This window comes from Zootermopsis nevadensis, unplaced genomic scaffold, assembly GCF_977971745.1.
Source record: "Zootermopsis nevadensis isolate Lab colony 2312 unplaced genomic scaffold, Znev_1.0 Znev_ptg000028l, whole genome shotgun sequence".
NCBI lineage: Eukaryota > Metazoa > Arthropoda > Insecta > Blattodea > Termopsidae > Zootermopsis > Zootermopsis nevadensis.
In genome coordinates, this window is record NW_028259160.1 from 7,840,149 (window position 1) to 7,864,880 (window position 24,732).

The window sequence follows — 24,732 nt, forward strand, 5'->3', positions numbered from 1 at the left end:
TAGATAAATGCTCCGTGCTAGCTTCAAACCTCGACCTCGATGTGTGAGAGTCCGTCCCTGTGTTACTGCGTTTGTTCAAGCAACAGAAGCGTCTGTCGTGTCTCATGGCTGCAGCGTCTACTGACTTTGGTTGATGAAACAATGCAACATGCGATAGGAGCGTGGAGATTAACTCCACGCGTTCTACAGCAGGTCTGTTAAATACGCGGCCTTCGTATGAATATCCAAAAATACCAATTTGTGAGGCGCTCACACGGAAATGTAGGCCTTCGGAGTCCCTGTCTCATGTATTTTATTGTAAATTTGCTTTTTTAACAAAATTATGTATATTCATGTTCCATGTCAGTGCAGTCATGAATTGTATGGTCAGTGGAATTTGGACGCCACAAAAACACTCGGTATAAAGATGTTATGAATCTGCATGACGCTCAACACGTGTTCATTACTGGGAAAAATGCAATAAACAACCGGTGTGCAGCGACATGTTGACATCCGTTGTGAACCTGTTCATCCAAAACGAATAGTGAGCCAAGAAGTTTTGATACTTTTGGAGTAATACATTAGTTGAAACAGACCAAATCTTTGGCTGGACAAGTGGATTTTGTGTCAAGACCGTGCGTCTTCCCACACAGCACTTGGGCCAGAAAACAACTGCACTTCGCGTGCTTTAGCTCTGTGTAACATTTTTATGTCCCCAGAAATAAACACGTACTTGAACGGTCTCGTTTTGAATCACTTAAAGACATTGTTCAGAGCAGTGTGACGACAAAACAGGACATCGGGAAAACGATTTATAGACAGTGCAGAAACACTGGAATGCCGTAGCCAAAAAGCGAGATATTTGAAAGTGATAACACTTACTAAAGGTTCGTCCGGCTATCTTAAAACTGCCAGTTAATGTAGATAGCAGATGTTCGTTTTTTTTTTTTCAATTTACATTTTCTGTGAAGCACTGAAGGAAAATCGGGCTTATAATTTCTTCTCAGAATATTTTATTACGTGCTATTATTTAGTTGAACTTTGCCATTTCAAATGTTGATACGTAGATAAAACAATCAGATTAATGACGAATGTGCTGGAACGTGAGAAAATGTGCCGTGTTCTTGCCATATTACGGAAACTGCAGTCCATGCTAAGTTGACCCTAGATGCATTGGAGGGAGGTGCACGAACATTACGCTAACACAAGAGAAACTTGGATTTGTACCTGCAAGAAATGTGATTCACTGGTTAACGACTTCGAACTACAAAATAACTTGCGTAGGCTGAAGATGTCGCATTTTTGCAAGGCCGCTGTATTGTAATTTTATATACGTCTCCTCACCCCCCCTCCAAACAAACTTTAACAACAAAATTTGTATACAAATATAGTTCGAAGCTATTTTGTGATAAAAAATTGAAGAACCACGGAATTTTAGAACGGCTAACGCGTCAAACTGCTGAGGTGTACCGACGCTATTTGCATCGACTGCATTTTTATCCCCACAGACTTTTGTATACGCTATTCATTGGCCTGGAGATTCATTACTGGCACGACTCGTGGTGCTGGAAGACGGAGGCAGTGAGGTTTAAAGTGACGGTGTCAATACAGAACACTGTGCACTGCGAATAGGCATAGCTCACTAAAATACTTGAAATAACCCGAAGAAATACATGGATCAGCAATTAAAAACTTATTCAGTTAGTAATAACAGTCTAAGTTTATACGTTATCTACTTCTTTGTCGATCTTTTATCGCACTGTTATCTCTCGTAATATTTTTGTAGGTGTTGTTAGTGTCATTGCAAAAACTTTAGTGTTAAATACTTATCAAAGCATAAGCGTTCGTGCGAATCGTAATTAGCAATTTGTCATTACGCAAACAGAACATTCTTTTCCTAATCGTTTCTCTTTTCCTTTATTTAGATGTTTTCTATGATTTAATGTCACTACCAGTTAACTTAAAAAAATTAAATAGCCTCTGCTGCTGACAGCACGATAATCCTAGCAGAAAAATGCCACTTGGAGAATTATAATTTTTCCTTCACTATTTTGTCTTTACAGAAGACGTACTTAACCTTCAAAAAATCTTCCCAGGTTACACTTGGACGATATAAGTATTAACAATACAGTAGAACTTGGCACTAACCTACACTAACGGAAACCTGTCCTTGTTTTAAAATAGAAACTAATGTAAGATTACCGACATTTCTAACAAAGTGTTTAACGCAGAAAAGGACCTGGAAAACAAAGGCCTAATAATTCTGGGATGTGAGAAGGAGCATTGTTGTCACAATTCCAGACCATCGGCAAAATGTGTGCAGAATACTCCGCCGACTACAATAAAGATTAAACAAGTAAACCATGGGATAATAAAACAAAGATATTGAAGTCATGTTATTTTACGATAATGCCTTGGAACTGGTATAAATATGGATTAGTTGTGTAGTGTATGAGTGGAAGTAAGCATATTTGTAAAATGTAAATATGTCTGAAACAGATGCACATTTAAGTACGTTGGGATTCCGTTATGAGCGGGTTATGTTGTATTTTGTTTCACAATGTCACATTTTCTCACGCTACATCAAAATTTCTTTCCGCTGCATAGTCGATTTTAAGTGCTGTCACCGTTAAAACGGGCTCCGAATGATCAGACATCTTGTATAGTATTTTATAATTTGACGCTGTTTGAGGCACGGTGAAATAACACAAAATAGAAATTTTTATAAGAAGTCCCCTTGAATTCCACGCTTTTGTACGGCCACCATGTTGGCAGATTACTGCACCCCCCCCTTGTGTGGGTTGTTTCACAGTGTTCGTGTATGGCTCGCTTTAGCGATAGAAACGTTCACATCTTTGACATAAGCGGGCAGTTAGCATCCATAGTTAACCCTCAGCTTGATGAGAGTCTAAACTCTTCCGTTATCGACCCTCATCAACTGTCACAGACAAGGATCGGGGGATCGAATCATGTGTTGACTGTCGCAAATAATCAATGCAGTAGAGTCTTGTCGACCTGGCGTCCCGAGGTTAAAAGTAAAGTTTGTCCCACTATACGCCATGTAGGCGTTTGGGGTGAGTGGAGGTATAGCTCCTCTCTTCCTTGAGTTCGGCACTAAATGGGGGTGAGTGGTCAGCATCACACCCCGGCCGGCTTTACCCCCGGGAAAGGACTCCGGTACCCATTGTAGAGGAGGCTGGGTGGGCCCCAGAGCCGGTCTGGACGCAAAGGCTAGAGGAAAAAAAAAAATCCTCTGCCCCCGTCGGGGATCGAACCCCGGTCGTTCAGTCCGTAGCTAGTCACTATACTGACTGAGCTATCCCGGCTCATGGTGTCCCGAGGGTAGACTTCAAATTGTTGAAGAGAATTTTCGTATCTGTAACAAATGACAGAGGATGGAGAACAGGAATTTCTTAAGTTACATTTTCCAGTAAATATTAATAGGGTGATCAGATTAAGGAAAATTTGGTGATCGGAGAATGTAGTATGCATGTGCGCGATGAATAGCCTTTCCGATAGTGAGCAATAATATCGCACCCAGGAATAAGCATAGTGTTGCGCCTTCGAGTAGATTATTCGTCATCCGTTAAAGGGATTACAAAGCACACAGTCGGTTAATGTTAAAAAAACGGAATCGCAAAACATTAAAAAAGGTTATTAAAATCTTCCTCACAAACTATAGGACATAATTATATGTCGTTTTTTTAAATTTTAATACAAAAATAGAGTTGGGAAAGAAAGAAATACTAGAAAACGGTAGAAGAAAAGAAACAAACGAAGAAGGAACGTAGGAAAGAAAGTGGAATGGAGTGACACGCCGTTCCGTTGTGGGATTCTAGTTCCTAGCAGTTAGATCGCTTGTGAGAGATTTGCCCAAGGTGATGGATCATTTAGCCCTGACCCTAGCCACGTGAGCTACACAGCAGCACATGAGAATGGCTGAAGGAATTCCGTCTCAGCTGGCAGATTTGTCTCATTTATTCTACCCCTTACTCTACGTGGAAGTCATTGATGTTCCGTTGTTACCGTGTGATAGCAAAAAGAAAAAACAATTGGAGTGGAAGGGCGTATATTCTCCTATACCAGTGTTCATCATATCGAGGGCATCACCCCAGAAGGGCATATCAACAACGTTACTGATTCGCAGAAGACTAAATTCTTATGTTACCTGGTTTGACAAATGTGCCTTGTTTTTGTGTGCGCCAAATGTTAACTTAACAGCATCACTTCCTTCTGGCATGACATAGTGTACATCCCACTGTTTGTCATACCATGCGTCCCCGTGTATGCAGATGTGTTGATATGCCCTTCTACCGTGATGTCCTCGATATTTCATTAACAGATTTTCGATATTAAATCTTTTCTGTAGACATCCTCCTGAGTGAAACCCCCATGTTGAGGCGATGTCCAACCAACACCTTCGAGCAAGCAGTTGGAAACAAGTAAGGCATTTTATTTCTCGTTTTTCTCAAAGTGTTAACCGGGCTAACTCAGTTAACATGAACGTTCCACCCCGTTGTCCATCTCGTATTGTGTTCGGTACCGATTATGAAGCTAATAATTTTCTGCATGCCATTTGGTATATCTCACACAGACCCCATTTAAGGCGCTCATGTTACGTAACACACGAATCAAACTTACCGTATTTCCAGCCAGACTCTGAGTTTAAATTCACCGTTTTGCGATACAAGAACAAAAACGAGATGTTGCGGTCGCTGGGTGCAGAGCACTGTAAAACAGTTGAACACGGAAGAGCGCGCGCACACTCGTGGGTCCTGCTAAATAAGAACGCGCGGCTTGGTTTAGCTCTACTGCTCTGTTTGATTGCGTGGTATGTGTGGGAAAGGATCGGGAGTAAATCAGCCGGAACGTCTGCCTTGAATAGTCATCACGCTCCCGAATGTCACTCGGGAGGGAAGTGTTTTGGACTAAGCGTTTATCCTGATGAGTTTATGGGTTTTCTCACCTACAAGTGAGTGATTGTGTAATGCACTGAAATAGGTCGAGACAGCTCCTTCCAAATCCTCCCCAATTCAATTCACATGGTCACCTCCTCCTTGAAAGCTGAGTGATGAGTAAAATTTGCGAAGTTCCTCGTGTGCTTTTTCGTTTCCCCTGTTACTTCATTTCGCACGGGTCTGGATATTCTTCTCAGCACATTGTTCAGACACCCACAATTTCCGCGCTTCTCTGAAAGTGAGAAGCGAGTTTTCACACTGTTTGGCTGCTCTTGACAATTAGTCGCACAAGAAACTCTTCCGCCCGGGCCCCTCGCGGAATACAGTTTGAAACACAGACTGGATGGTTGAAGCTGGCAAGGACCAACTCGGAAGAACCATATTTTCCCTCCGAAATTACATTTTCATTTAGTTTGTGGAAGGAATGCTGATCCACCAGACACGCTAATCGGTCCAGCCGGTTGACCCAGATCTTACCCGCTGGAGGCACTCACATCTCGCTAATTGGACTGCATTTTATTGGGCAGGAGTATCATATCTTGACCCTGATCGAGTGCTCGATGTTACAGGAGTTAGAGCCGGGGTTAGTTAATGGAAAACACGACTTAAGACGTGAACTGAAATAGTATATTCCTTAAGAAACATGCCTGTAACACGTTGCCGCTCTGCAGTGTTCTGAATCTAACTCAACCAAATTTACATTCCAATAATAACCAACGCATCAAGACCCAAACTGTTAACATTAGTTCCTGAAAAAATGGCACTGATAGAAGTGATATACTATTTAACGTAAGAAACAACTAAAATAGCCTTGATTCGTTGTGGCACTTCATGTACGGTTTATTCATACGGGTTTGGCGCCAAGGAGCGTTACTGGAGCGAGTTGCCAGTGTGTAGTTTTTCGTCATGTGAATGAGCTCATGAATGTTCCAGTGACTCCCTCTGTAAATTCTTCCTCACAACTAATGTCGCGGAGTGGTAGTTGACACTCAGACTCCGTGTTGTGAGATTTCAGGTTGTCACTGGGGCGATGAGGACGTTTTAGAGGTGCTGTCATCGCCCTGATCATGGAGGCAGCAAACTCGTCTGAAAAGTCGTTAAACTTCTACCAGATTACGCGGCCCAACATCCCAGAAGACAGTCAATCATCTTCATACTCACCGCTGTGAGAACCTGAAATCTCAACATTTTTCGTTTTAGACTGTCATCGACTATTAAGGATGCAGCTAATAAGTAATGTGATGTGAACCAGATAAACATTCCTTCTTCAAGCTGCATGTCCAGTGACTTGAACTGGACCCTAGTCCACTCAGACTTCTGTGAAGTAACTGTCCCAAAATAATGGGAGAATTGTTACTGGTTCTAGTATTTGCTGTTGTTAGAACTGGATCCACCGATTATGGCCGTTGACCTTGTAGGGAGAGCCTAATATGCGGACCACTCAATGAAGGAAGGAAGGAGTTTCCATCGGTCAGTACAGTCTGTGTGAGTGCAGCAGTGTGGAAGCCCGATATTGTCTTGGGACTGTGCTGTGTTAACAACATGCCACCTGGTCATTGATAACGCCACGTATCAACACTCAGACAGACAAACCACTGACGTCTTACTCAAAGAAGGGCGAAATGAAAGCCTGTCTATTGGAAAGAAACATCCCATTTAGTGACAAGTTGTAGAGTGCTTTGGGTTAAGTTAGGTTATTTTAGGTTAGGTTGGGTCAGATTAGGTTAGGTTAGGATGGGTTAGGTTTTTTAGGGTGCTTTGGGTTAAGTTAGGTTAATTTAGGTTAGATTAGTTTAGGTCAGGTCAGATCAGTATGTGTTGGATTAGGTTAGGTTACGTTATACCCGTACCGCTGAAATTTCGAAATTGTATTTTGTACATTTTTTGTCCTCACATCTTCATAACCGTAGTTATTAGAGTGATTATTCTCATGTCACGTTGTCACTGTAAGGCCAAAGTTATGGCAAATTCAGGACAAAATCGCCCCAATAGTTTGCCAGATAGGGGTCTTTAAAATTCTCAAGGTCATATCTTTTAAGGCTTATTAATGCCAAACCGTAAAGACAGAATGCTTCCTCGAAACGGTGGCATCTACCGACGAGTCTACACGGTACCAGAACCCAAAATACTTTCATCGATAAGCCAGTCTACGTTACAGAACACTGAAAAATGGTTAAAAATCCCATCACTCAGGAGACTACTCCCCAAACACCAGCTGACTACCGTCGAGTTAAGTCTATCAAGAGCGCAGCTGATTTAAACAATATTTTAGAAGTCAGACCCTACTTAAAGAAAAATCATTCCACATATCGTTACAAAGATCAGTCGGTCAAGAATGCTGTAAGGAGAATATCGCTCTTTTCTCGGAGAACGAAATGAAACTAACAAATACAAGGTATCTAGGTGAAGTTCCGAGGTGGTGCACATAGTTACCACTGCAGTATTTAAAGAATTAAAGCCATGACGACTGAGTGAGAGTGTATTTACATTTAAAATACGGAAATGGAGCGTTCACAAGCCGCTGTCCACTTCCCCTGTGTTCGGGTGTCGATTGAGTGATGCAGTGGTTCGGTGTCACTGGTAGAGCACGTGCTGGCAAACAGGGCGTGGACGGAAAAGGGTTCACAGGCATTGCTGTTTTATTATGAAGCAGTAAGAGAACTAAGAATTAAACAAGGTTCCAGTACCACTCACTAGTAATAGTCCTAAAGTCACCAAAAACATTTAATACGTACGTTAAATTACAACGATCCATTAGTCAGACATGTTCATAAGATCCCGAAACTGGCACATGTTCTTAACCAGATGAATCTGGTTTGTATCCTCACATTATAGGCTGTTTCCCTAGGGCCATCATCTTGTCTGCGCCGAGGTCTTCCAGGTAGTCCTTCCCTTTGAGTCCTCCCACGAAAATTGTGTATGCATTTTTAAATTCTACCATTCGTGCTACATGTACAGCCCATGTTACCCTCCTTCATTTGCTCACTATGATATTTGATGAACAGTATAAATTATGCAGCTCCTCATTATGTAATTTTTCCCAAACTCTTGTTTCTTGCTGCTTCGGATGTCCTTTTGTAAGCTATTCTATCGTGAGAACTCTGTTCTTACAACTAGAGACATTGTGTTCTTCCCGGGCGACAAACTAAGTTTCATACCAGCACAAACAACGGGTAAACCGATGATGATAGCTGTTTAGAACGGTAAAGTTTCTGCGTTCCAGTCCAGTATCGAATGGATCGCGATGTTCACAAAGCCGATCGGGACGATCTATCAAAACTATTGTATATGGCCTTAGAGTTGAGTTAGATTATGAAACAAATGAACGAGTCACTTCTGGGTGTGACGCACTGAGAGATTCGTGAGTCACGATACGTGACACAACACTGGGATGAGCACATCGAATGAAATGAGTGAAGACTCAAAATTGCTGAGCATTCCGAGCTGTAGCTGTGAAGGTGTCCGTACTGAATTTCAAATCAGGGTCACGTGTAACACCACGCTTTGCTTTGCATGCGGCACAAGTGGCTGTAGCTCATCTTAGCTTCCGAAAGGTGCGGTATTAGTGCCTTGGTAAATGTGGACGGTTTCACAAACCTGTAACGAAACCCGACGCCAAAGGCTCGAGGCGTTCGTTACAGCATCGACAGAGCTGTCTGTACGCGTCGGACAACAGTCACTACGAACTCTACCAAAACACGAGTTGTCTGGACGCCAGCACAATGAAATCGCTATTTAGAATTCCCTGACGGTTATCTGTCGGCGTTTTTCTGTGTTATGTGATTGTATCACAAAGGATTTAGAAAGTCTGTGCAGTTGACGAGGCCAAGAAGATAGGTTGGTTAGTGTGGGCTGTCATCTTATCGCGTAGATGTGAGGATTGTTTCTTGTAATCTGAATCGGATTGGCGGAGTTACCACATGTATTATGGGAATTCCAGCAAGGAAATTACGTTTTTGCTTTAGTGATCATTGTACTGTAATCTTGGCCTAAGCGTCATCAGCATAAAAATTACTGCAGTTCATAGAAAGTATACCGCGTAAGAGTTTCTTTAGTCACTTGCAGGAAGGAAAAGACGAAAGTGTCCCTACTGCATACCGTAACAAATACTTTTCATCTGCATTCTTTGCGATTTTCCTGCTTACACTTTCCAATACACTTAGTTAAGTATAAAATGTGCTGATGAATGTTTCGTATAAAAGCTGGCCTGCAAGACATTTGTTTGCAAAGTTCACATATTTGAATAAGATTCTTTAACTGTAAAGTTCGATTATCATTTCATGTGAAGTAGGAGTTGCGGTGGACCGGTATGGAGCCAACGAAGCTGCTCGGAGATTAGCACTCCGGCTTCTTAGTCGGGAGTTTGCCCGTTTGTGAGATTACAGATTCTCAAGGCGGCAGTTGTGAAGTTGGCTATCTTCTGGGCTGTTGCTCCGTGTGGCCTGGTAGAAGTTTGGAAACGTTTCAGAGGTCCCTGCTGCCTCCATCGCTCTGACGATGGAGGTAACATACATCTGTGAAATATTGATGAGCTTCTACCAGACTACACGGTGTAGTGCCTTAAAGTTCTTCTACATATTTTTTTATTTTTCGTTCACATCTATCCTGCCATTTAGACGAACTCGTAATCTGTACAAATCAGACAGAATCGTTAAACTAAGAAATACGAGGTGCGATCGGAAAGTTTCTAGACTGCGCCTATAAAAACCCGTACACTTATCTCAGGTATTAAATTCATCCATCACCATCGAAGTAGTTCCCCTGGGAGTGAACACAACGATCCCAGCGCCGCTGCCAAGCCTGGAAGCATCCCTGGAAATCTTTCTTTGTCAGCCTGTCAAGCACCATCTGCGATTCTGCCTGAATCTCTTCTATCGTCTCAAATCTCCTTCCATTTAGCTGAATTTTCATCTTTGGGAAGAGGAAGAAGTCACACGGCGAATAAGGAGGGTGCGGGATGACGGCCATGGTGTTGAGGCCAAAAACTGCCGAACTTTGAGGGCGGTGTGCGCTGGCGCGTTGTCATGATGCGTCGCATGTGGAGTTCTTCCTTTAGAATCAGCTGACAGGTCTCATAGCCTATCCCAACAATGTCGCACAAGTCGTTGATGGTACGACGTCGATCTTCGTGAATGGCCTGCCGAATCTTCGTAACATTTTCGGGCGTTGTGCTCGAAGATGGTCGTCCAGAACGCTCGTCATCATCGACAGAGGTTCGGCCATTTTTAAAACGTGAATGCCACACAAAAGTTTGTGCATGACCCATTGCGGACTCCCCAAATGCTTGCTTTAGCATTTCATACGTTTCCGTAGCCGTTTTGGCGAGTCTTTGGCAAAATTTGATGCACACGCCATTCCGAAATCGCAGGAGGGTCGGTGTAATGCACTACCAAAACGCCCATAACTAAGAAACAAATGCTAATTCGATGATGCCGGCTGGCACACTGATTCACTATGAATGTAGGCCGCACCCCCTAAAGGCTGAAGCTCGTACTACATCCGGTTCGCCCGCTATTGACACAGTCTTGAAACTTTCCGATCGCACCTCGTAAGACCAATACGTATCAAAATAAAATTCAGCCGACAACTGCAAATGCATATCTGCTGTGTCAAATCTCGTGAGCATACTGACGAACAAGACTTCGAATCTTGATATCCCTTAACAGAACATGAAGCCAGGGGTTGGTTTTACATCTCCTGGAGCACGCAGCCCGCGTAGCTTACCGACGTATATTGTGCGTGAGACCTTAATCACTGTGCAGGTGCGTTCACTGCCCCGCCATGAATCACAATGATTAATAACGCACTCTTCTACTAGGAGATGGACAATACTATTTTGGAAATGTGTGGGGAGTAACTTGAATCGAATATAACGTGAAAAGGGGGGGGAAAGATGAAAAATGTAAGAAAATAAGACGTAAATGATGGAAAATAAAATGGGCGATCTTGTGTTCAGTGAGGCAAATAATTGTTTTTAACAAGCGCTGAGTGGAGTGTTTGAGTGTGAGGATTATTGTCGTAAGGGGGGGAGGGGGAGGGACGCAGGTACTGTAGCAGCATTCTTGTGGCAGGGGAGTCGTGCTGCCACAGCGCATGTGCGACGAGGAACACGCTTCTTTTCCTTCAGAGCAGGTCCATCCGTTGACTTGAGCGGAGTGAGAAGTGTTTGTACATCATCTGACGTGTGTGGATGTGGCACACCTGAGTCATCGCGGTGATTCTCACCATCACAAAGTAAGTGTTACGGCATTACATCGTCTGTATTTTCGTATCTTACCTTGTGACAAAATGACGGAAGATGGTTGGTGAAAGGAGGAAAATAATTGAAACGAAGAAAATTAAGTGGAGAATGGAGTAACATAGCGAATTAGAGGACACGCCGTATTGTTAGGGTACTTTTTTTTCGTTATGGTGTCTGTCGACCCAAACTCAACCGACGCACCATGGTGTGTGTCGTCGCTAACTTTACCCACGAACCGAAACCCAACATAGAAAACACAAATCAACCTGATACGAACATACAAAAACAGAAACTAACTAATGAACTTAGGTATGTACATTAACAAATATAAACTCAGATATCGTGTTAAAAATGACAACGTAGCAACGGAAACACTAAAGGCAAAAATCAAACTGGAAGGTGATACAGATTAAATAATAAGAACCTTCTGTGAAACCAAACGTTAACCAAATATAGTACAAATTGTATAACCAACAACATATTACCACCTACACCAACGTAATACAGTAAACACTTGAACAAGTTCCTTGTTATTCAAGAGAAACAATGCCTTCCTTGTATATTGCTCTTGCATAACCTTATGCGGTGTTCTTATTTGCGCAGGACGAGTGTGCATAGATAGTCCTGTCGGAGAGACGCCTTATTTTCTATACATCTCATCTTCTTACTCAGTCCTTCCTGGAAAATGCCGGGATAATACCTTGGATTACGTCACGACCGCCTCCTTCCACATCCTTTCCAATTTATTACCCACTTGTCCTCTCATCTAGCGCTGCAGAGTCTAGATACTGAAAGCGTCGTTAAATAACTCAGGACTTGTTTGGTGAAGTAGCTGCTGTTTCCTGCACGTGTGGGAACTGTTACACAATTCTCGTTACGGAATTCCTATGTTCGTCGATAATACTTTAACTTCGCCTTTTACGACACGTTCTAGACGCATTGTCTCGTACGAGAACAGTTGTGTCTGATGTTGACAGTTATGAAAGAAAATTGATCATGTGGTGAAAAACTACGCTCCTAGCTCTGTTTGTTTTCGCAATAAAAATGTTTAAAATGTGTGCACTCTTTCTCGGACATTCCGTATAACCTTAGGAAGAGGTGATTAGTCTCTGTGCTGTCCAGACCGATACGAACACCAGGAGGGGTGGGGGGGCTCTTCAGCTGTACATCTCCCCACCTCTAACTACTCTCCATAATTCCATTGTGTTAAGGCGATTCATGTCATGACGACAGGCGGGGAGAGGAATTGGAGGACTCATCCGTCTTTGCTCTTTACTATCGGTAGTTTGAGATAACAAGCTTTCAGGCAGGTGAATGTCTGCCCCAGCGCTGCTATCACCGTTATACAAGTTTGTGTGATATCATCAGTGTTCGAACATTTATTGTTGTAAGAACGGGGGAGCACCCTGTTCGTATTTATGGCTGAACGCAAGCAGAAATGAACTGACCGGAGTGGATTTATCAAGGTATCTTCCACTGATGCAACCATGCAGTGTGTGTGTGGACTTGTCTCTTACAAGGGAATGGTCATGCCGAAACCTCACCTGAAATTTTGCTCGTCCACAGAGCCCATCTAGTAATGATTGTACACAAAACTTCAGCTGCTGATACGCTGTGTAAGGGTGTGAAAAAAATGCTCAAAATTCGAGTGTACATTTAAAATTCGTGCCATCGCGCACGCGTCTGACTGCAGCGCGCCTAGCAGTGGCACGGTATTCACCGGTACATTGCAGCGGAGAGCATTTTTAAATAAGGGCAAATGAAATTGTAAAAAATTCTTCATGCCGCTTTTCATTACTTTTAAATTTATTTCCTTCTTAGAAAATATTCAATATTAATTTATGTTTTTTACAATTAGGATGGAATGTAACCAAATGATATCTTTGAGTAATTCTCTTTGTATTATTTTTAACTAAAAAGAATGTGTAAATATAGAACGACAACGGTCAGCTTTCATATGAACACCTGCGTGTACAACAATGTAATAAGAAGTATTGGAATTTCTAAACCACACGTGCAACAATATTGACTGAGCATGCCGTAAGGCTCATTTCGATTCCCGGCGGTGCCCGAATTTATAACTTGTGTTGTGGTCTAGGCAACACGGAGTTTTCCTCCGGGGGCTTCCCCGGTTACTCCGTGGCATCCCAACAATTACTCCATTCACACACAGAAGAAGGCAATGGCAAACCACTTCTGGATCATCTGCCAAGAACGGATATGAACAGGTCCCAGTCCGAGAAAAGGATGGAAGGATCCTGTTTATATGGACCTGTCGTCAGACAGAACACTAAATAAAATGACTGAATAAACCGTATTGCACTTAATTTCTTTACTAATTGTTACATCATAGTTTCCTTCGGCATTGTCGCATTAGTATATATTGGCGTCAATAATCCGCTTTTGTCACTGTGGAAAGAGCTGAGCTGTGAATCGCTTGTAGTAGAAGTGTGTTGTAGACGAGATACTTTGTGCTTTTAAAAGGCTTTCACAATAACCAAAGTACTTTTCTTCTGTGAATTACTAAGAAATTCTTGACGCTGTCCTTTACTCTCTCCATTTTATTTTGCCGGTGGAAGAAAGAGTGAGATAAGGGCATCCTATTTATTATTATTATTGCTTATAACATTTACAGGTTCCCATTTACATTTGTGAACTCTTGGAAGAGAATTAGGCTTGTCTTCTTTCCATCACAATTTCAGTTTTTTTATTTCATTGACTTGTGTTTGTTTACGGCATCATTTATAGTAAAAGAATTCCGTTAAACAGTGTGGGATTCGAATTGCTAAAGCAACAAGACATGTTGGTAGCCGAAATTCTTGATGAAACTGTTTAAACCCTTAAAAGCCTGGTGGCAAGTATATATACCACTTGCCTGCTTTAACAGTCAGTAGCTTTTCATTATGCATTTGTCGGATTCGTTTGATTCTCAGGGTAAAGAGTGATAATTTCCTTTAAATGCATTAACCGGTTGATCTTTGTAATGGTGAAGTGTAGTGTTTTCTGTGCGGTACGGACTGAATTTTTCCAATGATATTTAGACGAGCTTCGGCATCAAATGGTTAATAAATGGGGTCTCTGTTACGAAAGATAATTCTATCACTTTGGATTTCTTGATCCATGAACTTTGTTAGAGCTTTTGAACGAGCTGTAAAGAATTCGTTTTATTTTTATTAATAATCTGTGTGCTATATAATTGTCTGAATAAACTGAAATGCACTCCATTCTGTAACCGTCCACTGCTTAACACCGCACAGCAGCAGCCGTTCGGGGATGGACGCGATGTTGGTGTTTGTAAAATGGAGAATGGTTTTAATTTTGGGAGCGATTGAGGTTAGGTATCCAACAATACATCGCAGATCTGAATTGAGTTTTCCGTTGCGAAACATTTCAGAAAATAAGATTGGGAAATATTTTTACTGGTTCGGTTCTGTTCCGTTCGCTTCGATGTAGTGTGCGCCGGCCTTACTTCCACAGCTTAGAAGCGCATGTCCACTTCCGGTCTAAACATGTGCTAAAATCCTTTAGGAAAGCACAAGAAATATTTAGCAGAATAAAATGTTACGCTCGTGTTCTACAGTACATAAGGAGCATGGATTTCAACCACAAATTTAGGTTAGTATTATTTCCTTTCATTTGTAGAAGTTCCTTGAAAATAACATTATTCGTTTCGTACATAAAACGTGTGTTCGAGCTGCGTAGGATTGAAAATGATTGGATTACATTTTCTGGCCTGTGTAAACTTTTTACTCAGCGTTAACTTTAAATGGTAAATCGTTTGGGAATGCGATAGAACTTCAGCCCATCGAAGGATCCCTGTTGTCACAGGACAAGAAACAAACGCAGTGGGATTCGAATAGGTGACTGTGAGAATACAAATGAAAGGCCCGCGGGCCCTTGGTTGAAAACCAATTATCTGTCAATCCCGAATGATTGACTCAAGATAGTGCGCCTCCGCAGATAGCAGAACGCCTGGTATTGATGCGTCCTGTTGTTATGAAGAGTTACCAACACGTTAAAGTTAGCTGCTGCTGTCTTAAAACAAGATTATCACGTATCTTGTTATCATGAAGTAGGTCTAATCTCAACTCATCTGTACACATTGATTATCAGTGCCTCTGACTCTGTTCCCACACAAAATAGTACTTACCAGGTTCTATGAAGAAATTACGAGCAGAAGTTTCATTTAAAAATGGCGAGGTTACCGTACTTATAATTCTTACAGATTAGAGATGCTCGAGTGCGTAATTTTTACTATTAGAAGTTTCTCACCATCGCCATATTTGCGGTTGTTACAATCTAAAATATAATTCGTTTCGATATAGAAGTTGCGTGCTATCATCGTCTACCTCCACACTAGACAAGCCGCCAAGTGCGTGCCACCGCTGCTATTGGGCCTACGGCGTGCTCTGTCAGTAGACCGTGATCGGCCGTGTTGGTCGTCTTCCGGGGCGAAATGCATCGAGGGTAATGTGACCAGAGTGAGGGCGGAAAAACTAGAAATGTGCACAGACTGCTGGTTGAACCTTCTTGGAAAGTGCTCCCTGGCAGAGGGGTGAGAATGAAGTGAAAGTAAAATACAAAAACACATGTATTAGTTTTCGTTCGTGCTAGACTTCGAAGCAAAGTAGACGTCATGTTTTCAAAACAAATATCGCCCGGTATTTAAGATCAAGGCGAGCGGGTTAAGGCGACGTATTCCAGCTACTTAATGCGTCATAGGTCGTATACGAGGTGCGATCGGAAAGTTTCAAGACTGCCCCTATAAAAACCCGTACACTTATCTCAGGTATTAAATTCATCCATCACCCTCGAAGTAGTTCCCCTGGGAGTGAACACAACGATCCCAGCGTTGTTGCGAAGCCTGGAAGCATCCCTGGAAATCTTTCTTTGTCAGCCTGTCAAGCACCATCTGCGATTCTGCCTGAATCTCTTCTATCGTCTCAAATCTCCTTCCCTTTAGCTGAATTTTCATCTTTGGGAAGAGGAAGAAGTCACACGGAGCTTAGAAAGGAAGTTGGGTTCGGTTCTTGCAAGATCTTTAAGCTCCTGACAAACGAGAAGTCGATTCTGCTTCTGGTCCTCAGACAGGATGCGTCGCATGTGGAGTTCTTCCTTTAGAATCAGCTGACAGGTCCCATAGCCTATCCCAACAATGTCGCACAAGTCGTTGATGGTACGACGTTGATCTTCGTGAATGGCCTGCCGAATCTTCGTAACATTTTCGGGCGTTGTGCTCGAAGATGGTCGTCCAGAACGCTCGTCATCATCGACAGAGGTTCGGCCATTTTTAAAACGTGAATGCCACACAAAAGTTTGTGCACGACCCATTGCTTTAGCATTTCATAGGTTTCCGTAGCCGTTTTGGCGAGTCTTTGGCAAAATTTGATGCACACGCCATTCCGAAATCGCAGGAGGGTCGGTGTAATGCACTACCAAAACGCCCGTAACTAAGAAACGAATGCTAATTCGATAATGCCGGCTGGCACACTGATTCACTATGAATGTAGGCCGCACCCCCTAGCGGCAGAAGCTCGTACTACATCCGGTTCGCCCTCTATTGACACAGTCTGGAAACTTTCCGATCGCACCTCGTATATGCATTATTTATGCGTGTTAATAGGTTTGCTATTGTTGTGTACCAGTATTGTGATTAAAACGGCCGTTTTCATAAACAAACTACAAGCAACTATATTGGCCTATAATAACGCAGTTGAAAACTGTTGTACACAAAACAGCGGCATAGGCCGGTGAGACGATGAATCAGGACCGACCATTGCCTAACTACTATCACAGCATTCTATAAGCTTTAACGTTTTAATTGAAATATCTGCGGCACATCGGTTGAGAAACAGTGAAATGCATGATACCCTCTTCACGTTGAATAACGAAGTCACTTGAGGGAAATGTTGGCTTCTGTTCACACCCTCTCGGTATTACAGAGGTCCTTGAACCCTGCTTGAACAATAACATTTCCCTTTAACTTCACTGCAGAAACCACTACAAGGATCCGAGACAACGACCATCTGGATGTTTGTATTAACAGTATATCGCTCTCAATGGCAGCGTGAGTAAGCAGGATTAATTTTTATTCAGCAGCTGTGCTCGCCGTCATGTGCTAATGGAAACAATCACGATAACAGTTTACATGCAACAGTCGGAATCTTCGCGTTTTAAATTTGAGTTCATTTGTTGCACACACACCGAGGTTCTTATGGTCGTTCAAGCAGTTGAAGAGATTGAACATCGGTGGCTGTCTTCTAGGGTGTAGCGCCGTGTCTTCGGTCTGGTATTATTGACCGATGTTTTAGAGGAACTCGCTGCTTTCATCATCAGGACGATGTTGGAGGCAGTGAGCTCCTCTGAAAATTCGGCCAGTATCTGATTGCACGGCTCAGTTAGTATCGTTGAGGACCTGAAATCTCACCCAGTTAAACCGCATGTACGAGTAGAGGGAGATGACCAAGATGCCGGGAGGAGGATTTGAGCGGTTTATTCTGTTTCTCATCGTCCCTTGCATTAATAATTATGTACTATCTTAGGTCATGTGTCTGTACCCGTTCTTTATTTCGGGATGTGTGCTTTCAGCGGTAAGAATATGTAGTATATCGTCATCAAAGTTGATTTATGAATCGCCACATGAGGAGCAGATGGTCGCCATATTTGGTATTGCCCCTGAACTTGCAAGTACGCGACTTTGAAACTCGTTTTTTTCAACTACCAGATTTGGCCGTTGTGTGGAGCTGTCGCTTAATTCCGGGAACATGACGTGGAGGCGGTATAATTTTCTTTCCACTGAAAACTTTCGATTTTCTTTGACAGATGCAATCACTATTTGATTTGTTCGTAGTTTTATGGTTGACTGGATTGCACTGGCAATGGGCATGACTATTTTACTTACTCTGTTGCACAAGATAATTTTCGAGTTATTGGTAATTGCGTTTTTTTCTGTGAAACCCGAACGTCACAGTTATCGAAAGCATGTATGCAACGTCTGTAATGTTAATATTAATTTTAGTAGATTATATTAAATTCAGCGACCATTTCTCACCCAATTATTCTGATTTACTGCTAGATGGCTCTGACAGTCAAATATGGAATGAGTAGAAATTGTGCATAGTCAATGGACTGGTCATTCACTACTCACAAATGCACGCTTCGAAAGACCAAGAATCCTCCTGAAGGGGGAGGTCATATCCCGAAAACGGGCCGAAGCACCATAGATGATGATGACGACGACGACGATATTACCTGTCGGTCTACAATAATGTCGTCGGAGAAAAGAAATGAGAAATTTGAGGTTTTCGCGGTTGTTAAAATGCCCTGTTTTCTAGGTTGTGACGTTCAGTAGTTTTATAGGTGGTTAGTGTCGGAGGGTCCCATCGCCTGAGAATGGAGTCTTAAGTTCCTTTGAAACATTCATAACATCTACAGGATTAAAGGATGTTACAACTTGGCTATTCCAAATTGAAGTTATCTTTCCCTCAGTAACGTAGGCCTAGGCAAGTCGCAGTATGAAATTGTAATATTAGTTCTGCAGTGAAACTGTACATGGCTTTATTGATCAGACGTAGTGAAGGCACACTCGTTATTACTCAATATTTGGTAGTCTCTGGTTCGAATCTCGGTCCCCATATTTGTGTTATAAAGTGTTCATGCATGTCTTAAATTATCAAGTTGAGGTTCTGGGTTCGAATTTCTGTTAAATGATAAAGTTTGAGGATGTCCGTGGTTTAATCAGGACCTCCGGAAGAATCCTAGGCCACGGCCACATTCTTTAGAATTTCTCATTCAGTTACCCCACCAATCATCCTTTGCAGCTGACAAAGCATCTTTAAGTGCAGAGCATAAGCCAAGGAACTAGAGGAATATCCGCGGTGTCTCCCTTCTGTTGGAAGCGGTCAATTGAATCCAATTGTTTGTGTCACGTCGAAAAACAGCGCATTGCGTGCAGCAGTGATGCAAGTGAGTTTCTTCTTACACGTTACTCTCTGCACCGTGTTAAATTGATTCAGTGATGTTCGGTTGCACTCTTCGGCAGTAAAACACGTACCGTAGGACTGGATATTTCTTTATGGTTTGTGTGTATTATTTTATTACACTTGCTGGAGATTTCTTCGTACTGGTACTCTCCAGGCTGGAATATAGGAGGATTTTTATAGTTTGCTTACAGTAGAAATTTGACATTGGATAGAAGCATAATCATACATAAATGACATTGAAAACTATTTATAGTATAAGGCGTTCTGATTTGATGTTTTCACTGCGGTGATAATGATGCTGTTTTTCGGGGTTTTGGAGCTGTGTAGATTCGTCTGAAGATACCAACGTTTCGAAGAAACATACTGACTCCATCTTCAGGGTTTCAGCCCAATACTTCAGCTTCTACCGACGAGTCTACACGACGCCAAAATGCAGAATAACATCACCATTATTATCATCATCATCAAGTTCTGTTTGAGCGTGATGTAAAATTGGAGGTGATTCTGTTCTGATATGAAATCTGACGGATTACGTTTCGTGCAGCCATCGTTTACCAAATTAATCCGTTTTTAAGGTGTTTTGGGGTATGAAACATTCACGAGAGGTCGAGAGATCCTACCGTTATGTATTCAATTTACACATTGAGTGAAGGTAAGATATACAAAAGCGCTAAGCGGTTTGGGTTTCTGGTGCTGCGTCTGTGGACCAGTGTCAGTTAGATCCTGCCAGTCCCATGTCCAAGAATTCTGCTATAAACAATTGCGCATAATCGTGCGATGTGTCAAAGAGACCGTTGCGATTCCTGGAGTGTCGGAGCGGAACCTAGGAACGGGAACTTGGAGTACAGTTACAGAACCTCTCTCGGCTACCACCTTCTTAATCCATTATTATTTTGCAGCATTCCATATAAAAACGTTTGAATGTGGGGTTTATTTTTTTCCCACGTTTTGTCAGCACAGTAACAGTTACATGTTCGGTCTTTTCCTAGACGGTATTTATGTCTTTCAGTACCAACCACGTTGAGTCCAACGTGTTGCAATGGGGCTTAACTTTTTTAGTGTCAAGTCCTCATTCACATCCAAAATATTTCCACTGCAGTGTTGATGATTTTCACCAGACGTATGTTCACTGCGGTATCGCACTAGGATGCCAACGGGAGGCCATGGCGCAGCTGCCAGCATCTCGGCCAAACTTAATGCATTAATTTAGTAGTCATATATCGCACCTGGCATCCGTCTGGCATCGCTTCCAACCAAGATGCCAAGTTCAAATGCTACTGGCATCGCTGCCAAGGCCAAATCAACATCACATGACAGTCTGGCCAGTCCATTGACGTCCGTGCGTGAATGTGCTTGTGTGTATTTCTGTTTCTTCCAAACGTGGATAATTTCGACACCGAAAGATTGATAATTGAAATTCAGTCCCGACCATCACTATGGGATTCATCTGCTATTGAATACGCAAACCGGGACTTGAAAAAAAGAAACTGGGTAGAACTTGTGGAAATATTTGGAGGAGATTTATTTACAGTAGAAAAGAAAGAATTGGCTAAGAAGTGTTTCTTTGGCTTTATTTGTGGGGCCACTTTCCAATATGGCAACTTGATTTTTAAGTTTCTTTGTTTAGCAATCTATATATCACAAATAATGTGAATTAAGAAGAAACCTGCTTTTATAATGTTTTATTAAATAAAGTTTGTTCATGTAATATTACATGTGATTTGCAAGAACTGAAATATTTCAAATTCAATAATGGTATGGACGTGCAAAATGTGTGTATGGAGAATTTTTTTTACTCATTTCTTTGTTACAGAATTGAAATTTACTCCAGGTATGTAGTTTTGATAAAGGTAAATCTCATTTTCTCAAAAGTGATAAAAGTGGACATTTCTCCTTGCTAATAGCCCTTCATTTCGTGATCCCATAATGTTGATCCATCTGTTCGCTCGACTGGCGTCGAAAGCTGGCAGCTTGTCTGGCGTCTTTTTCTGGCAGCTGGACGCCATGGCATCGCTGTTGGTGTCGCTGCCATGGCATCCTAGTGCGATACCGCCCTAAAACTCGCCGTTATCTACGTAAAGGATTTATACGCTATCGCTATTGGATATACCACTTTTGTGTGATCACATAGGTAAACATTTTTGTTTGTGATAAGATAACCTCAATGTGACTCATATTTTTTCCAGTATCCTTCGAATTTGTAAGTTATGTCGTCTTATTGTTAGTGACACGTGTCATGACTTTTCAACTGGGTTCCATGACAAACTGTCACTTTATTCGACATCTACTAGGTGAAACATATTCACACAAACACAGCATTTATCGCGCCACATAAACGCTGCTCTCTTCTTTTGCTAATCAGCCTTGAAATTTCGAAGCTAATCAGACAAAAGGGCAGAAGTCACACTGGTCATTGATCATAGTGTAAATGGTAACTGCGGAAGTGTAGTAAAGTGCAATAGTGCAGTGTCACTTATCAGCTGTATTGGTAAAACGTCGAATGACAGAATGGTTACAAATCATTGATTCGGAAGGTAAACTGCTGCGTTTTCTCGGGGGAGCTGAGGACAACCGCGAAACGTTTCGGTCTCTCTGAGGGAAGTTTCGAATAAGGTTCCTTCAGGAGTGCCAACCACTACACCGCAACTTTCTGTCAGCATAATAAAGCCCACATACGTGCAGCGCAGGGATGTGAAATATTGTGGCCATAAAATTTAATATATGAAACGTCGGCTCTTGTACAAAGGAACCTGCACAAAGACCAACAGCAAAACAAGGGTTGCGCAGGCTCAACATTGCTGACCTTCAAGTCTCGTTATCGGGGTCGATCTGAGAGCCCACTGTACAGTGGAGCGAAGAATCACGCTCATAGCTTGATTATATGGAAGGCAATACCGGTGGTCCTTACCTGCAATTTAAAAATGAGATAATGTCATAGGAACGAAGTAGGCCATAGGTCTGCTAACCCCCAGTTTAATCTGTGGAGCTGACAGTCGCCCAGCTAGGCAAGAAGTACTGTGTTCACAAGTGCGCGTCAGTTGACCCTGTTCTGAGCCACGTGAATTCAATTCACGCTCTCCCACCGTATTTCGTTAAGATGTAGACTGTTGTAGTATTTGAGGTTTTCACGGCGGTGAGTTTGAAGATGGCTGTCTTCTGGGTTGTTGCGCTGTGTAGTCTGGTAGATGTTTACCAACGTTTCAGAGGTCATACTGCCTCCGTCATCAGGGCGATTCTTGTATGAAGATTTCTGTCTTCTGGGTTGTTGCGCTGTGTAGTCTGGTCGATGTTAACCAACGTTTCAGAGGTCATACTGCCTCCGTCATCAGGGCGATTCTTAATATGAAGATGGCTGTCTTCTGGGTTGCGCCGTGTAGTCTGGTAGAGTTTACCGACGTTTCAGAGCAATCTCCTTCCTCACCACTGTGAGAAACTGATATCTCACTTTGCTATAAAAATGGGATTCATGGACCTGATTTTGATATTAAATAAACTGGTTGCCAAGATGTAAATTGGGTTTAATTGGCTCAGAATAGATTGCACAACAGCGAACTGTAATGAACGTGGTATTAGTTTACATGCCATGAAAGTAGGGGATTTCTTGAACAGCAAAATGACTACTGTGAGAATTTCTTGTAACGTTCGTTCGTCAGATATTCGAACGATGTGGATGGTCGTGATGTTGACGTAGTATAACCTGGTAGGGTATTCGATAAAGAAGCACGAAAACGGGCTGTCTTCAGTTACCGAACGTGTCGTACAATTCCCAGTGGCCAGGTCTTTCGTGTGTACGTACGATGTGCGTTAGGTACTTTAGCTTTATATATGTGATAGACCAGATTTGCGTTTGGAACACCATATGCAAGGATTTACCTTCGCGAATTTTCTCACCTTCAGTGACGTCAGTTTTTGTTATTTGAGATACGCTTTCGCTCGTGTCAATAAATTTGCTTCTCCTGCATCATCCGCATCCCAAACACTATTAATTAATTGCTGTGTATAGTTGATGCTGATAACTGTAAGAAAATACATACGCAGTCAGTCTGTTACAGATGGCATCTCATAAAATTCTGTGGGTTTCGGAAATATTCGAAAGGACTGACATACCGATCCGAAACTGACAAAGCCACGCTCTTCCAATGTGCGAACTAACAAGACTTGCAGTTGGCCTATCTGAAATAAGGCGATCTTGGTGGCAGCGACTGCATCGTCTTAAACCGACACTGGGGCACCGAGTTTGAATCATACTTGTTCCACATAGGCCACGACAGTTTCCTTCTACACCCTTCACAGTTCATTCTCTTGCCAGCCGAGCGTGTGTTGATTCGGAATACTTTCCCAGCAACAATCGTGTCTTACGAGTGAGTATTTCATGCCTGGGGGTTGTTGATAAAGTGGGCAGATCGCTGTGACCAGGCACAAGGTAACAAACGGTTGTTTCTGCTCCAGGAAACAGCTTTGCAGCTAGCATTCCAGTTTATTGCGTAGTCAGCGCAGCAACTCAGAACCCAACTGTTGGTACAGGATTGGGGCTTCAGCTGCTACAGATCCTCAAAACTCATCGCTTTTTTCACAAAACTCAACACTGGACAGTGTTGTAAGCCAGTTCAATGCATTTGTGTTTACACATTATTTGTGATCCATTGTAATATTATCATCTGCCTTCAATTTTCCTAGGTGGTCTGCCTCGTTGGAAATTTCCAGTCACAACGTTGCATGTCTTTCCCGAACCTCGTATGCGTGTTACATGTCTTGTTCGTCTTATTATTAATTTCGTGGCTGTATTTGGGCAGAGAGCAGGTTTATAATTACTAAGCTCCTGATTAAGTCAGTTTTCTCCAGACCGCAAAACACAAATAGGTTCAAGCTTCGAATTATGCCCGAAGAGCCTCTCGGACGTATTTGGTTATAACTGCCCTTTCATCTTTCCAACTGCCGGGTTTCTCAAAAGCCTGTTCGTGTTACAGTTACCACCCACGCGATTGTTTCTGACACACCACCCATATGAGAAGTGGGCCGATTATGTGTGCCTCACAATTACTCATTGAAGAAACAACGACCCAGACCTGCTAGTTCTTCGGTTTAAACGTCTTTGGTAACAGTAACGCCAGTGAGATATACAGAACAGTAAAGAACTAATTTAAGAACTTGTATGCCCCATTGGAGTACTTGTGTAGCGTTGGATGAGATATGAACACGATTGTGAATGTTACAGCACAAGACACCATGAAAGCCGGGGGCCTCCAATACGCGTCTTGTCCCCAACTCGAAAAGCGCGTTCCCGAGGAAGCTGTCGAGGAGCGAGCGGTGCGACATCTGACGAGCAAATACGACTCTTACCACGGCTTTCTGCTGCAGCAGCAGAACCGGCGTCGCGTAAGTTCACTCGATGGTTCAGAGACGGCGACCGATGTGAGCAGCAGCAGCAGCAGTTCAGCGGCCGAAGAACGACTCCAAGTTACCGAACAGGAGCGCTTACAAGTCGGAACCTTCTTCAGAGGTCTCAAGACGCAGGTACAGCGAATCGTAACCATTTTCATTTTTATTTGAGGACGTACAGAATTATGGCTGG

The 24,732-nt window shown here is 42.5% G+C and overlaps 1 protein-coding gene across 1 annotated transcript in view; it reads left to right on the forward strand.

Moving 5' to 3' along the window:
• The window catches only part of MESR3 (misexpression suppressor of ras 3), a 50,925-nt gene that overhangs the window by 23,256 nt on the left and 2,937 nt on the right, over positions 1–24,732 (forward strand). The window contains exon 2 of the mRNA XM_022082189.2: positions 24,376–24,674. Coding sequence (XP_021937881.1) covers positions 24,376–24,674 — 299 coding nt within the window. The remainder of the gene's footprint in view (positions 1–24,375; positions 24,675–24,732) is intronic.